Raw genomic sequence first — 16660 nt, 5'->3', positions numbered from 1 at the left:
TTTATTTATTATTATTTTTTAATAAAAAAACTAATATATAATGATAAAATGAAAAATAATAATTTAAAATATAAGATATTTTTAATATTTTAGATAAATAATTAAGTGATTAACCTATTAAAGACGATATTAAAGACAGACGATAAAATGATTTGATTACATCGAAACTAATAATAAAATTAGTGAAATATTAATAAAATATATGTAATTATTTAATTATAAAAATAGAAGTGTATGAGAGAAGCTAAGTAAAACGAGGAACCTTAGCCCTTAAGCATCATTTATAACTTTTGATGGACGAGGTTTTTCTGGATAATTAATGTCAAACATTTCAAGACTTTCTTCCTCTCCCTCGTTCTCAAACAATCAAAATATGAAACAAATTATATGTGGGATGAGTTTGAATATTACAACATAATCATAAAGATTTTACCGGTTTTTCGGAACAAATCTTATTAAACGTACGTCACAAAAGTATTATTATAAATAGTACGAATCAGACAATTACAATTATTGAAAATTTAACGATTTCTCTATAACCATCGTGTGTGAAATATTAATATTTAAATTTATAAATGAACGATCTATATACTTTTCAAATTATCCAAAACAACCTTTAAAGCTATATCCAAACACACATGGTTACATAAAAAATATCAATTAGCTAGCTAAAGAGTGTAAATAATTTAACACAAAACTTTTTAAATAATTTCAAAAAAAATATTGACTAAAATTTCAAGTAGGGTCAAATTTATCCCAATTTATTTCAAAGCTTATCCCACAAGTTTTATAATAATAATAAAGTATTCATTGGTCCAACTCTTGACCAGTTAATTAAATGATGTATGATGGATGAATTGCCGAATACACAATTAATGGAAAATCACGTTTAATAAAACTTGAACATTTTAAAATAAAATTTTATCTCAAATAATTTACTTAGATGTTAAATAAAAAAATGTTATTTAAGCACAACAACAATTAAAATATATCTATATAAAAAAACAAATACATTTATAGGGTCCTATACATAAATCAAAAAGATAAATAAAAAACACCCATAAATTATAATAAAAAAAACAAAATTATTAATCATTAAACACATAGAACCAATCAAAACACAATAATACAAACAACCATACAAAATAAATAAAATCATTATTAATTATTAAGTAATCACGTGTTCATATTAGTAGTTAGAAATCATATTATTGCGTGCTGTAATTCGATTGCTTTGGAGTTAATGACTTGGTTAATCTTCGTCAGTCAGTCAGCTCTATTAAAATTAAAATTAATATTGACATCATATAAATAAATAAATATATATATAGTATGTTTTTCTTATTTTAGTTTACTTGTCACATTGAACAAATATTAATCCATCTCTAAATGGAATGTTTTGACAACTTTTGCAGGTATACATTCATGTCACCTTCCATTTTTCTTACACCCTACCTTTACAATATTCTAGATATTCCAAATACTATTCTTTTGACTCAAATCATTTCCAATAATATATAGTTCAATTAGTAAATTTCAATATACTCAATTACCTACCAATCAAACAAAGAAAGAAAATTCAGTTCAATTGGATTAATGAAATATTTATGACAAAGGTGGAGTATTTTTATTCATCAAACATGTCATATAAGTTTGAGTTAGACATTCAATTTAAAGTAGAGTATCTTATATATTCATATAAAACGATGGATAATCAAATTTATTTTTCAATTCAATAATAGAAGCCCAAAATCATGAATAGGTCCCAAGTCCAATTTATATGTAAACATAGTATATCTATTTAGATCCACTAGAATGATTTTCAATTCATAATGAGAATATATATAACCATATTTCGATTCGACCGGACTTAGAATGAGCTTATAATCATGGTATAGACTCGATTATCTCATTTTAGATTATAATTTCATAACCCTATCCCATAATTGTTTTGGGCGCAACAAATCTACTAAATCTTTCGTTAGAGTTAATAAGAGAATTTTCAATTAAGAAATAGACCATAAACCTAAACTAAAAAAAATATGTATACTGAATAATTACAATAATCGGATATTCAGATTCATTGATATTCCTAGTATATTAAATCACACATGCATGAGATTGTATGACCTATAGAGATTTTCTATAATCTCGCATGCGAGGTTAATAACTTGATTATTATGTTTAGATAACAGTGAATAAAAATAAAGTTTACAAAAATCCTAATAAAATGAAGGAATAGAGGTATATCTGCCCTCAACATTAGAATAAATAGAGTTTTCGAAAATTAAACTCCAAGAAATTAAATTGCATTGATAAAACAAGTTAAACTAAATAGTTATAATAAAACATTTGTAATTGTCTGTGTACCTCAAGTAATAAAAAGCGGTGCTTAGAAGACCAAAGATGTCGTTGTATTTGAATTTTTTTTGAAATAAAGAAGAGTTAGCATGACACTTACACAGCCATGATCCTCACTTAAACTCAAAGCACTTATAGGTGGAATCGAACTCATGACCTTTTGGTCTCTTTAGCCGATTCACTCACACAGCCATTACCCCCGTTTAAATTCAAATCGCTTTTAGGTGAAATCGAACTCTTGATCTTTTGGTCTCTTAAACCGACTAGTACTACTGGGTTGATTTTTATTTATAGCTGATTAAAAGTTTATTCTTAAGAATTTTGCGACCAACCATTTGTACGAAATTATCTATGGTCTAAGGTTTGAATTTGGGTTATGTTTGAATTTTAAATTGAACATATGAAACTTGAATTATCAAAATTGTATCTTACAATAAGCATAACATTTCTTTGTTGACAATTTATCAAACAGATGGAATGCATAATTATATTATGCATACACAAATTTCAGGGCAGCCATAGAAAAAGAAATATGAATGAAGCGATAACGTGAAAACGAGAGTTCTGTAAGAACAGGCCCTCCATCTCTCTGTACACAGATAAGATGGACCCCTCAATACTCCACATATACCTCTTCAATCCAACTCAAATCCAACATTAATGGAGTCTCGTTTACTCGCCGCCGCCGCCGGAGGCATTCCCTTACTGAGAAAGCCGACATTCTTCGCCACCGCCAAACCAATCGGACATGTCGGTGACGGCGGAAACCTCATATGGGGAAGACAACTCCGACCCACAATTCTCCTCGACACTTCTCCACTCATCACTAAATATCATCCACTCACAAAGCGCGAGATTCTCAGGCCCGTCTTCGCCGCCGCCGCATCGTCTCCGGCTGACTCTTCCGGGTGAAGTCCGTTTTCTCTTTATAGACCGATAATCGATCCCCCAATCCCCAAAAACTGATCGTATTCCACTATTCGACGTCGTTTCAGGAATGCCAAAGTCGGGTTCTTTGATAAGAATCCAGCCATTGTTACCGGTTCTTTCTTCTTTATGTGGTAAGTTTACCTTTTAGAGAAAAACAAGTTTCATTAATCTGTAAAAGAGTGTATTGATCAATTCAGGTACTTCCTCAATGTGATATTCAACATACTTAACAAGAAGATCTACAATTACTTCCCTTATCCTTAGTAAGTCATTTTTACTCAAGTAATTTGACAAACCATTGATTCATCATTAACATATTTGTTCGTTTGTAGCTTTGTGTCTGTCATACATTTGTTTGTGGGTGTTGTCTACTGTTTAGCTAGCTGGTCTGTTGGTCTTCCTAAACGCGCTGTAAGTAACAATCCCAATTTCCTTTTATCAAAGGTTTCAATTAAAGGAAAAAGTCACGGGTTGGATTCCATCTGAAAGCGCGCTTTGAGTTTAAGCGGCGAGTAATGGCCTTGGGGTGTCATGGAGTGTCATGCTAGTTTTCCTTTATTTCAAAAAAAAAATGTTTTCAATTATAGGGTCTCATTTGTTGATGGATTGACATCGTTTTTGTAGCCAATTGATTCAAACCTCCTTAAGATGCTGATTCCGGTAGCTGTTTGTCATGCATTAGGCCATGTCATGAGCAATGTCTCATTTGCAGCTGTCGCTGTCTCGTTTACTCACACAGTTAAAGGTAAACAGGGTAATTTTGTTTATGTTCTTGTTCGTGTTCATGTTAATCATATGTATAAACTAACAATGAAATCATCAATCATCATGATCAGCCTTGGAGCCTTTCTTCAATGCTGCTGCTTCTCAATTCATTCTTGGACAGCCAATACCCTGGACCTTATGGCTTTCACTTGCTCCAGTTGTTATTGGTAATTTATTATGCATGGTTCTTTTCTAGATTAGATTGAATTGTACTCAATAATGATGATGAATCGATGATGATGATGCAGGTGTATCGATGGCTTCATTGACGGAGCTATCTTTCAACTGGTTGGGTTTTACAAGCGCAATGATTTCGAACATTTCCTTCACTTACAGGAGTTTATTCTCTAAGAAAGCCATGGTGATTATAATAAACCTTAAATTCTCTTCCATTTTGATGATCTAGTAGTATCTTATCATGTTGTTTCAATATTTTGTTGTGAATGCAGACTGAAATGGATAGTACTAACGTGTACGCGTACATTACCATTATTGCACTCATCGTTTGCATTCCACCCGCAATCATTGTAAGAGAAATCGATCTCATTGTAATTAATCCTTATTGGTGAGTTTAAACAGTTCTTTATAGCGAACAATGTATGATGATAATTAAGGTGGAGGGACCTCAACTTATTAAGTATGGATTCAATGATGCTATTGCGAAAGTTGGTTTGACAAAGTTTATCACGGATTTGTTCTTGGTGGGGTTGTTCTATCACTTGTACAATCAGGCATGTTTTCTAGTTGAAGAATGATTTGCAACCATATATGTCTGTTTTTGATTTGATTTGATTTATGAAAATGTATTTATGCAGTTGGCGACAAACACTTTGGAGAGGGTGGCACCTCTTACGCACGCGGTTGGGAACGTGTTGAAGCGAGTTTTTGTGATTGGTTTCTCGATTTTGGTGTTTGGTAACACGATTTCATTGCAAACTGGAATTGGGACTTCAATTGCAATAGCTGGAGTGGCACTCTATTCACTTATTAAGGCTCAATTGCAAGAGGAGAAGAAGGTGAGTTTTTTTTATTAAATGGTTGTAAGCATTATAATTATAATTATAATTATTATTGATGATTCTTTCCATTAATTATTTATTTTGGGTTTTGCAGAAAAAGTAAGAATGGCATGCATGGAGAGAGGGTCCGGTTGATGTAAATTTTATTTATTTATTTTTGTTCTCTCTATATATTAATATATAGAGCTTCTGTTTTTGTTTCCTTTTCTTTTATTAAATCCCAACTCATGCTGACTTATAAACAATTTATAAGAATAGTTTTATATAATCATTACCCACTATCACGGTGATTCGGATTTGGACAATTGAAAAACAAAATATTTTTTTATATTTTTTATTCAAAGATTCATGTATATTAAAATGAGGGAAATTGTTTAAGCACAACGATATGACATGAGGAGAAAATAAATAAAAAACGCTACCTAATAGATTATCGAACTCGTAAGTCGTTGAGAAAAATGATTAACTCTCCGACAGACTTTGAAACTCGAACGGTAACTCAATTATGTAGGTCTGCCATATTAGCCTAGTCGAATACAACGATTTTTTAAACGGTTGAAATTTATCGATTGAATGGTGGATCGGTTTAGTCCTGGTTCTCGAACAGTTAAACTAGTAATATATATATATATATAAATTTATAATGATGCTTAATTTCAAAAGTGTCCGGATTGTCGGGTTGATAACTGTGGTTAATTTGAATATATATGTGAGCGTAAATGAATACTTGAGTCGAATTGTGGGTTGACTCGTACATAAACTTAAAATAGTTAAAAATAAAATTAAAAATGTTATAAGTATATTTCGAATTTGTAACATAAGAACAACCCTTTAATTTAACAAAATTAATTTTTTTCTTAGTTTATATCATTACTCGTACAAATGCACGGATTATGTACTATAATGATTAATAATATTATAATATATTGTATAATTAGATTATATCACTAAAATCACTAATAAAATTAAGACCATGCATCATTAAACTATTATACATATTTAAAATTTAAAAATAATAACATAAGAAAGTTTTTTTTTTCTTTATTTCGTAAACATAAAATATGTATGTGAAATCATTTTATATAATTTTCGTTTTGTAGAGTCTGTCAGATATAATCGTTTTTTTAAATGTATTAGTTCGGGTAACGTGTTTGTATTTTATTTTTCTTATTTTTATGTTTTTGATGTTTATTATTTTATTTTTCTGATAATATATTTTTTTTTAACGAATCTTATCCTTTTTAATAAAATCGATTAATGCAAATTGAACCAAAGAAAGATTTTCAAATAGACATCATGAATTACGAATTTACTATATTTAAATGAAAATATTTATTTTATTAATTAAAAAAAATAATATTAAAATAATAATAATAATTAAGAAAAAATGAATTCTATAGATAGTTTTAAACCTAATAAAAGAAAACTGAACAAATTCATCCCCTACCTAAACCCTCATCGTCCACTTCTTCAACCGTCAACAATGTCCTTCGTCGCCGCCGCCGCCAGGTCCACTTTCCGATCCAACGCCGCCGTCCGTAGCGCATCATCAAGACTCTACAGCGGTGCCAAGGCGAAGCCTTCCGGCACCTCCTTCGGCATCCCGACAAAGAAACCTACATCTCCTCGAGTTTTCAGGTTAACGATCCGAATCTTCACAAATAATCTTTACTTCGAACTTACTTATCAAATTGATGAACTGATTTATGTGATAATTTATTGAATAGATCTCCTGTTGAGATGAGTAGTATCTCCATCGTATCGATGCTTCCTTTTCACACCGCCACTGCTTCTTCGTTGCTCACTTCAATGCTCTCTGTTTCTCCTCGATGGACACCGGAAGGTACTATCTTTATCTATTATATACTTGTTTTCATTAGAATTTAGAAACTTGTTTTGCTATCTGCATCAATTGAAACTATAATTAGTGGTTGAAGAAGAATTGCTAGATTTCTTCACTTACCTGATACATTTGAATTAATCAGATTGCATGGATGACGTATGAGGAATGTTGGAGGATTCTAGCAGAGTTTTATTATTGTAGATGCATTCTCTTATTAGAGAATGCTTATGCTTGAATGTTTTTTCTGGATGATCTTGTATTAAGAAGATTTCAACTTATGAACAACAACAAATTGGTTTAAACCTAAGTTGAATGGTTTGGTTTGGTTTGGTTTGGTTGAGTAATTGGATTGATTTCCACTCTAGTTTGTTTGAATACTTATGTGTCTGTTCATTCTATTGGGTATATTCAGATTCATAACACGTTTTGTGATTGCAAACAAAAGCACGGTTCACAATCGCGGGACAACTCTGAATAATATGGAGAAGAGGGTTATTCTAATCGAGACAGTATGTGCATTTCTTTGTTCTTTGTTTAGGGCTGACTAAGACCAATTCTACTTTCATTAGGGTTGAAGTTTAAGACATGTCTCTTATTAGACATCTAGTAGTACTTTTTTCTTTATTATCAATTCCTTCTGTAATCTTCTTTGTTTATGTGGTTGTTGTAGATGGATGATTATTTATTGTTCGAGATCCCGTGCAATCTGATCCTACTTTCCGTTCATTGAACTACTACTACGGATTCGGGCTTTCTTATGTTGTTTCACTTAAAAAATTTAGTCTATTTGAATTTGCATTGGTGAAGAGTTTAGCTATTTGAATGATATTTGAAGTTTTGAACACTCATGTTATGAGAGAATGATATTTGAACACTCAAATCAATTTGAATACTGTTTCATGGAAAACATCAATTATATATAATTTCTATTAAATAAATATATTAATTATACATATCCAATTTAATTTGCATGGCATTGAGAAAAATTGTTTGAAATTAGTTTTAAGTTTATCCAATATGAATAACTGGATGTATATAATCAAACAATTATCGATCCAACTCCTTAATCTAAAAAACCAATTTGCAACCACACCAAAGCTCAATGTTATTTATAATAAGCTATGAAGGTTAGAAATGATTAAAACTAATATGGCACAAAAATCAGAAGGAAATAATAACAGGAAATAAATTGTGTTTAAATAGAAAAATTATAAACAACTCGTCAAAGTGTTTCTGATGGAAATAGTCGATTTAAGAGATCTAAATGTCATTCACACTATAAGCACTTTGAATGAAAACGTTGAATACGCAGAACCTAAATAAACAACTTGTCAAAGTGTTCCGATGAAAAGAGTCGATTTAAGAGACTTAAATGTCATTCACACACCCAGTAATCACTTTAAATGAAAATGTTGAATAAGCAGGACCAAAATATCATTCAAAGTATAAGCCCTTTGAATGAAAAAAACCCGCAGGGCCACATGTAGTTCTTCCTAATAAAAAAAAAAAATCATAAGCAAGACCTACACTCTAGACATTCAATGAGGTTCTTATTGAGCTAAAATCATTCATTCTCTTAAAAGTGATTTAGTGTTTTGATTTTGCCTACAACACAGGAATCCCACTTCAATTGGAATGATAAAAAGCCAATACAAGTATAAAAAAAATGTGTTCATTTAATTTCAATTATGAGAAGTAAAGTAAAAATAAACAAGTATGGCCTTATGTTCCTGTCTTGCTTATGTTCACCCTGTTTTTTACCTCCAAATCATAATCCCACAACAGAAGTGCAGTAATCAACATAAAAATAGGTAAAAATGAAATTGCAACAATAGAGGAAAAGAACAAACAATTGTTGCAAACTTGTAGTAGAATCAGATGGCAAAATAAATAGGAGCAATAATTGTTTTCCATCAAACCATAACAGATTCCACCTTACAAGTAACAAAGAGTGAAATCAAAAGCATAAAATAGATCCAAATTGAGACGACGCCATAACCAGCCAATATCATCCGTATACCCAAAACATCATCATCTAATCTTAAAGAGGAAGAAAAACTTCACTTCATTAGCATATCTTAATATATATAGAGAGATATATGATAGAATAGTTACTTATATGCTTTAAGATAACCAGCCTTTCATCTTCCAATGTTATTTCGACGATCCAATCACTCTTCCACAACATTCACCAGTTCGTATTCAACAGCCGACAGATTGTTATCTTCTTTAACCACAAAACTAGCTGGTTCAGTAACTTCAATTCGTCCCCATTTGTCCACAGCCAATCTCATTGAACCTTTAAACATGTCAACCTTTGTATTTCGAAGATTCACAGTATTGCCCTCTTTCATCAAATCAACTGCATAGATAGATATACAGATGTAAAACAGAATCAACTTGATTAGTATTATCGGAAATGTAAATCGATACACATAAGGACAACTTCTATGGACTAATAATACACCTAGATTCGAAGCAGATCTAACAGATAGAGACACCATTTTCAGGTATAATGCAAACAAGTGAATATCAATCACAATTTCAAGACATTGCCATTGTAGCAACTTACAATTTCAGTAACTTATCAACCCTAGTTTTTAACATTAAAAGGAAAACTGAATACAATGATGGGTTTTCTTCCATTTCATCTATTTTCTGCCCAAAAATCCTAGATATATGAACTATTAGATTTGAAGCTCTAAATTAGAAAACAAAACACATAGTTCAAAACCCATAAAACCATTTATATATATAGAAAGCGATTAAGGAGTTAAGAGACCTTGTTCGTTACGAGCGGTGAAAAGAATGGTGCCAGTATCATCGCCGACGAGACACTCAGCAATGCGAGTCTGACCAACGGCGCCACGGCTAGGGTTTGGAGGGTTACGACCTTTCTTCTGCAAGACAGTGCTTGAAGTGAGGACCTTGACGGTGAGATTGTGACCATTGGTTCCTGGCTTGATCTGTTCGACCTTTACAAACACCGGCTTCCTCATCGCAGGCTTCGCTGACGGCCCGTCGCTGGTAGTTTGCTGCTGCGATACTACAGACGCCATTGAAAAGCGATTATGAATTTGTCTCAGATTAGGGTTTGATGGCTTTTGGTCTTATGGAAAATGAAAACCCTAGTCGTCAAATGCCTCTACAAAGAACACCTTTTGGAATTTGGAGATTAGACCTTACCCCCTAAATAAATAAATAAATAAACTTTTCATATCAAATATTATTAAAAACTTTTTCAAAATAAAATATGTCCCATAAACTTATCATTGAATAAACTTTTGGTCCTTACATTATTTTTATTATTCCTTTGGCTCTTAGACTATTTTTATAACTTCTCATTCTTTTCATAATAATGAATTTATCTATATAGTATAATTTCTTTGAGATAAAAATGTATTACTATTTTATAAATTTCTTTATTTAGTTTGTTCACATTTCAAATTAACAATAAAATAAAATATAAATTCATATCATGTTTAATTGATTACATCTTATTAATAAAAAAATAAATTAAATAAACAAAGTGTCCCAATAAAAATTGGAACAAGTAATAATTATAAAACTATTACAAATTTATTTACAAAATTAATATATATATATATATATATATATATATTAAAACAAAATAGTAAACTCAAAAAGTAGCTAGTTTCAACTTTATCATATCTTGTGAAATAAGCAATGTTGATTCCTTTTTCCTAGATTCCTGATTGTTTTGTTGGTTGAAATAAAAATTATTTATAAATTTATAGATTTATTTAATTTTTTTTATTTCAAAATATATTATTTCCATTATATTATTTGATTGGAGAATTAATCCTTATATGAATAATAATTTCAAAATTTTGAAATGTTGGAGTGATCAAATAAATAAAAAATCCCATTTTAAAATTAATCCTCTTCTTCACAATCATTTTATTCTTAGATTGAGTTGTGGGTCAAATTAATTGATTTAATTTAATAAAAAAATTAATTAATAATTAATTATATAATATTTAAAAAAAAAACTTTACTCATTTTAAAATAATTAATTATATAATATTTTTTACTATAAAATATTTTTTAATATAAAATAAATAATTAAATGTATATTTATCACCATTGATATTTAAAATTAGAATATAAATCAAATTTGGACACATTTAACATATATATTCAACTAATACAACACAATTAAATGTAAATAAAACTAATTTTTTTTAATAAACACACCTTTAACCCTAAAATAAATTAATTAATAACCATAAAATATTAGTTTAATTTTTTCATAATATTTATTTGTTCACAATATATATTGTTTCTTTATTAATAAAAATTTATTATTTTAAATAAAAAAAACTTTTGCAATAATCTGAAAATAATAAAATATAAATATAATTTATAAAAGTTAATAATAAATAATAATTGACCAAGTAAAAAAATAGATTATTCTCTTTAAACACCGAAATATTTTTTATACTCTTATTAATTAATTTATATCTTTATCTCTACGAATTAACTAATTTAACTTTATTAATTAATTTATCTCTCTCATCTCTATCTTATTAATTTATTCTCTGGTCAATAAATTATATTTTATATTTTTTTTTCTATTACTCATCTCTCTTTCTAATCAAATCAATTTAATAAGAAATGAATTAGAACATATATTCTAATTAAGAAAGAGAATATAATATATTCTAATTAAGGAAGAGATTAAAAGAGATATTCTAAATTAGGTAAGAATATTCATATGCTATGGAAGTAATATCTTAAATTAGTGTAATTAAATTGTAATTAGACGTAATTCTAATTTAATACGTGTAAGTCCTATAAATATCCTGAAGTTATTCTATAGTAATTATCAAGTATTCTTTCAATATAATGTTATTCTCAAGCTAGAATCATGGTCGATTTAGCTTAATATCTTATTGAAATATAATAATAATTTTTTTTAATAAAAAGTAAAGTAATGTGATATAATAAAATTACCAATAATCTAATATAATAATAACAAAACCATGAACACAAAATTATGATGAAGGTTATCCCTTCACAATATTTGACCACCAATAAATTTTGGTACCTACAATCATCAATTAAAAACAGTAACACATTACTGATATGTAATTAATAATAATATATGTTTATTAAAGAATTATAATATGACGAGAAATAAAGAGGAAAAATATTAGATAAACATTGATAAGTAATAAAAATGAAAAAAAATATTAATAAATAAATAAAAAAGCATAAAAAATAAATAAATAATATTTGATAAATAAAGTAATTAAAAAGTTATAAAAAAAATAAAAAATAAATGAGATAAATTCATAATTCAATTAGAGATATTAATTAGGGTTTAGGGGTAAAGTTTAATGTTTAAAAGGTATAATTTAGCGAAAAAAATTTAATTAATAAATACAACCCATTATGTTTTTTTAAGCATATTATTAAAATATTTAATAAGAGATTGTAGTAAAGTATTGAGTTATTTTAGTAGTTAAATGAGAGATAATAAATATTAATAAATGAATAAAAATAATTCATTTATTAATAATTATTTACTATAAAATAATTAATCGTAAAAATAGAGATAGAGAGAAAAATTAATTAGCAATATTCAGTGTTTAAAGAAATATTCTATTTTCGAGAAATTTGGAGTCCGTGTCCCAGATTCACTTACTTTTATATATATATATATATATATATATATATATATATATATATATATATATATATTTTTGAATCAACTAATCATATATTATCTTTTAAACTCTTTTAACATATTTAATATTTTTTTACAAATAATATATATATATGAAAGTAAAGAATTATATATATAATTATAAATTATATATTTATTAATATATAGATTAATTTTCTTTAGTTTTATTAATATATAAAGTATAAACATAAGAAAAACAATATATACATATAATATATATATATATATATATATATATAATATATATAATATATATATATATATGATTTTTAAGAATGAATTTTTTATTTATTTCTTTTATATATAATTTTATTTTTACACATTATATATATATATATATATATATATATAATAGAAATATATATTTTATTTCTAACCAAAAAAAATTGTTTAAGTTGTAATTTAGTTATATTTAAAAATCTTAAGTAATAAAATAAGTTATGGTGTTAAAAAAATTAAAATCACATATTTTTTTAATATATATAATAAGATCAAAGTTGAGATATACAAAATATTAGTCAAGGAAGAAAATTAATGTAATGGTGTATTTTAATGTTAATAGCAATTAATAGATAACTTGTTTTCTATAAAAAATATTAATATATGATATAAATGATAATTCTTTATATTTTAATTAATAAATTTAATAATGTGATCGATTATAAAATATATTAAATGTTTTAATTTTTTTTGTTGACAAAACTCAACTAAATAGGACCTAAAATATTTTAAAATAAGAATATATCAATATTTTTAAAGAAATATTTCTTTTATATTTTCTTTAGTGGAAAAAATATTTTTTTAATGTGCCAAAAATATAACTTAATTTTTCTTTAAAATTTAAAATTAATATTTTTTTTTTATATTTTATTTATTTTTTAAGAGTCATATTTATAAAAATAACATTGTCTTAATAAGACATTTTATTAAAAATAATTAATTAAAAAAATAAATTATCCCATTAGAAAAATTGAATAAATGTGAGCTAGTTATATATATATATATATATATTTAATTTCAACTTAAAAGTTTATATATCATATTTTATTTTCTGTAGTGTCAAAAGTATAGGTATGACGTATATTGAGTTTGTTTATATTGCTATAGGTAGAAATGTCACCGTTAAGAACATGTTTGATCATCGATTTAGTGGTTTCGTTAGCCGAATTAGATATAAAAGAAGGTTCCATAATAGAGTTTATTTTGGTAGGTCGCAAAGAAATGTCCCCGTCTGAACAAGACGTTATACGTTGACAATACATGGATAGTTTTCATGTGGGACATTGCTATAAGTTGTTCGCTAAGATGAATTCATATAATTTTTTGTTGGGAGAAACTTTAGGAATCAAATATTTCATCCAAGATCTCGTTCTTTGGATTGAGCGTTATTTAAGGTGAAATTCTTACAGATAATATGTGCATGAAAAAAAATTGTATTTTTAACCCCCGGAAAAACACTTTTTTGGTTTTCATGAAAAGCTCAAGGTTCGAGAATTTCAACATCGATTTACGTGTTAAGAATCTTTTTTAAAAATAAAATATTAATTTTTAAAAAGATTTTTGAATAGTCCAAGACAACTTTTGAAATTAATTAAACATAATGAGTTTAGGTACAATTTGATTTTTTAGAAAATTCGTTGTTTAAATTAATTAAAAATAATTAATTTAAAAGATTATTTATTTGAAACAGAGTTGCCAATTAATTTTTTTAAATTAATAAAAATGGCATACATTTACAAACGTATTGACCAAAGTTTCTTTTAGTTCGTAGTTTGGTGATACTCTCATCCTCTGTACCCGTTTAAAAAATAGTCTATACATGTGACTTTTAAAAATCGGTGGTATTATAACGTTTATTTTTATCGATTATTCTTCCGGTCTTAGGAATTCATATGTTTTAGCGTTATTTAAAATATTGTAACAACAATGTTGAAATAATGATACATGTTGTTGTTGATGACAATTAGGGAGGAGGTACCTGAAAACATTAGTTTAAAATGCTATAGGATTTAAAAATAAATCCTAAACGAACATTTGTCAAAATATTTTTTATGGAAATATCCCAAAAATATTCTGAAATCATTTTCAATTTTTTTAGGATTTTTAGAAAATGATTTAAGGTTCCAAAATTATAAAAATAGTTTTTGAATTTTATCGGTCGAGGGCTAAGAGCCCTCGGTCCTAGGTCAGGAGTCACTCGGTCGGGGCTTAGGATCCTCGGTCGAACCTATCGGTCCTAAATGAAAAGGCTCGGTCTGGGTGCTAAGGACTCTCGGTCACGAGCTAGAATTCTCGATTAAGTGTCAGAATTCTCGGTCCTGTTAGAGGAACATTGGTCGGATCTCTTGATCCTTGATGAAGAACACCAATTGAACATCTTGGTCCTAGGTAGAGCGGTTAGACGGGTCAACCCATGGCAGGACGGGCCTACCCACCAAAACCCATTGTTTGACAAGTCGATGGCGGGCCGGCCCCCATCACGGTGGGCTGAAAATCCCTAACTCAATGTGGGTTGCAGGTTAGGCAGACCAGCCCGTGGGTTGTCTCACTACAAATAAAAATAAATAAACATCATTAATAGTTTTAGAAAACAAGAGTTCAAGAACATGATCAAATAGTCATAATACACACCAAACAAGAGTCTTGTCTATCGTTATTTAACAGAATATTAAGTTTCAGACTTTTAGTGTGAATCTTCTGGAACTGGAATGTTTGAATCCACGAACCCTTGAAGGCGAGAACCAAGAGAAGAAAGACAGAACAAATAAGTAGCCGACGACCAATGAGCGAAGTATTACATATTGACTACTGTAGTCTAGAACTAAGTTTGAATCCACGAACCCTTGAAGACGAGAACGAAGAGAAGAAAGGCGGAACAAATAAGTAGTTGGCGACCAATGGGCGAAATATTGACTGTTGTAGTGCTGCCCGGGAGAGAAAAAAATTAGGGTTATGCGGCATATGCCTATAAGGCTATAAATCAGATTAGATTTTTTTGTCAACCCGCGGGCCAACCCAAGACCGACCCGCCTAGGCCCGCGACCCGAGTAGACTGGCCCGTGAAGGCTCACTTCCAAATGGATTCCTAATATTTCAATCCAACCTGTCTAAATTGTTTGGCGGTGCAGACCAACTCAACGGGCCTAATCCAAATTGACGGCTCTAGTCCTAGGTTAAATTTCTCGGTCGGACCTACCGATACTCAAGAACATCAAAATTGCAGGTTTTTCAATTTTGATGGAGGCTTGGATTCTTCAATCCAAGGGCCTAAGTAGCTTCACAAAGTTCCCAGGAACATTTGGAATATCACCCCAATGTATCAATCGACCTAGTTGATGATCAGTTTGTTCAAAATAGTTTGTAGCCAAGAATCGAGTTTTTTTATTTTAAAGTTCTTTTGAAGTCTAAGGAGCTAGCAAATAACTTCCTTATACTCCATATACTTGATTGGTACCAAATCAAGAATACTCACTTTTCGTTTAGACCAATTTAAGAACTCAAAATTTTCAATTATTTTGATCAAACATGATCATGATGGATCAAACATTATCCAAACAGCTGTCCAACAATATTAGAAACATGTTGGGATGATTTCTAGGAAGTTGTTCTTGAGGATTAGCCCAAGAACAACAAACTCGATTTTTGGATTTTCAAAATTTTAATTTGGATTTTCTGTTTAAGGTTGATTGATTAATTCTAACCTAAAAAGAAAGCTTGAAAATGATCATATGCTCGATTATCAATCCTAAAATTCAACAACCATACATCATACAAGCTTATGAAAACCAAAATATAAAAATTTCAAATTCAAACTGGAAATATAAATTAAAAGTTGATTGGAAGCATACCAAAGATTGTACAACACTTCTTAGACCTCAGGAAAGCTTTTGGTATGCCTGGATCCAAGCTTTAGAGCCTTATACAGAATTTTCGAAAAATCATAAGCTTTGAGCTTCATTGCCGTATTTTCGAATTTCTTTGATTTGAAGCTTGATATGTTATCTTTTAGCTTCAGATTTGTTAAATAGC

General features: G+C 28.7%; 3 protein-coding genes across 5 annotated transcripts; 2 read left to right on the top strand and 1 right to left on the bottom strand.

Moving 5' to 3' along the window:
- Window positions 1-2982: 2982 nt before the first annotated feature.
- Window positions 2983-5373, top strand: LOC124912222 (triose phosphate/phosphate translocator TPT, chloroplastic-like). Its single transcript, XM_047452788.1, has 11 exons — window positions 2983-3269; window positions 3357-3422; window positions 3489-3554; window positions 3624-3702; window positions 3916-4036; window positions 4128-4223; window positions 4305-4417; window positions 4506-4583; window positions 4671-4787; window positions 4872-5072; window positions 5170-5373. Exons 1-11 carry the CDS (start codon window positions 3022-3024, stop codon window positions 5176-5178), a joined length of 1194 nt encoding a protein of 397 aa, XP_047308744.1. The 5' UTR covers window positions 2983-3021; the 3' UTR covers window positions 5179-5373.
- Window positions 5374-6497: 1124 nt separating this feature from the next.
- LOC124912223 lies at window positions 6498-7782 on the top strand. Of its 3 annotated transcripts, XR_007096645.1 has the most exons (4): window positions 6498-6713; window positions 6803-6918; window positions 7331-7427; window positions 7589-7782. XR_007096645.1 is itself a non-coding variant. In XM_047452790.1 (3 exons), the coding sequence occupies exons 1-3, from the start codon at window positions 6559-6561 to the stop codon at window positions 7594-7596; spliced, it is 279 nt and encodes a 92-aa protein (XP_047308746.1). In that variant the 5' UTR covers window positions 6498-6558; the 3' UTR covers window positions 7597-7782. The 3 variants fall into 3 exon arrangements, 2 of the variants coding, with proteins under 2 accessions (XP_047308746.1, XP_047308745.1); XM_047452790.1 differs by lacking the exon at window positions 7331-7427; XM_047452789.1 differs by lacking the exons at window positions 7331-7427; window positions 7589-7782 and adding an exon at window positions 7061-7287.
- A 1027-nt stretch (window positions 7783-8809) lies between these two features.
- LOC124912447 (uncharacterized protein At4g28440-like) lies at window positions 8810-10103 on the bottom strand. Its single transcript, XM_047453067.1, has 2 exons — window positions 9701-10103; window positions 8810-9280 (listed from the first exon to the last, which is right to left on the bottom strand). The coding sequence occupies exons 1-2, from the start codon at window positions 9975-9977 to the stop codon at window positions 9090-9092; spliced, it is 468 nt and encodes a 155-aa protein (XP_047309023.1). The 5' UTR covers window positions 9978-10103; the 3' UTR covers window positions 8810-9089.
- Window positions 10104-16660: the final 6557 nt, after the last annotated feature.

The sequence above is a fragment of the Impatiens glandulifera genome, chromosome 8 (genome assembly GCF_907164915.1).
Source record: "Impatiens glandulifera chromosome 8, dImpGla2.1, whole genome shotgun sequence".
Classification (NCBI taxonomy): Eukaryota; Viridiplantae; Streptophyta; class Magnoliopsida; order Ericales; family Balsaminaceae; genus Impatiens; species Impatiens glandulifera.
This window is presented reverse-complemented; position numbering and strand designations above follow the sequence as displayed.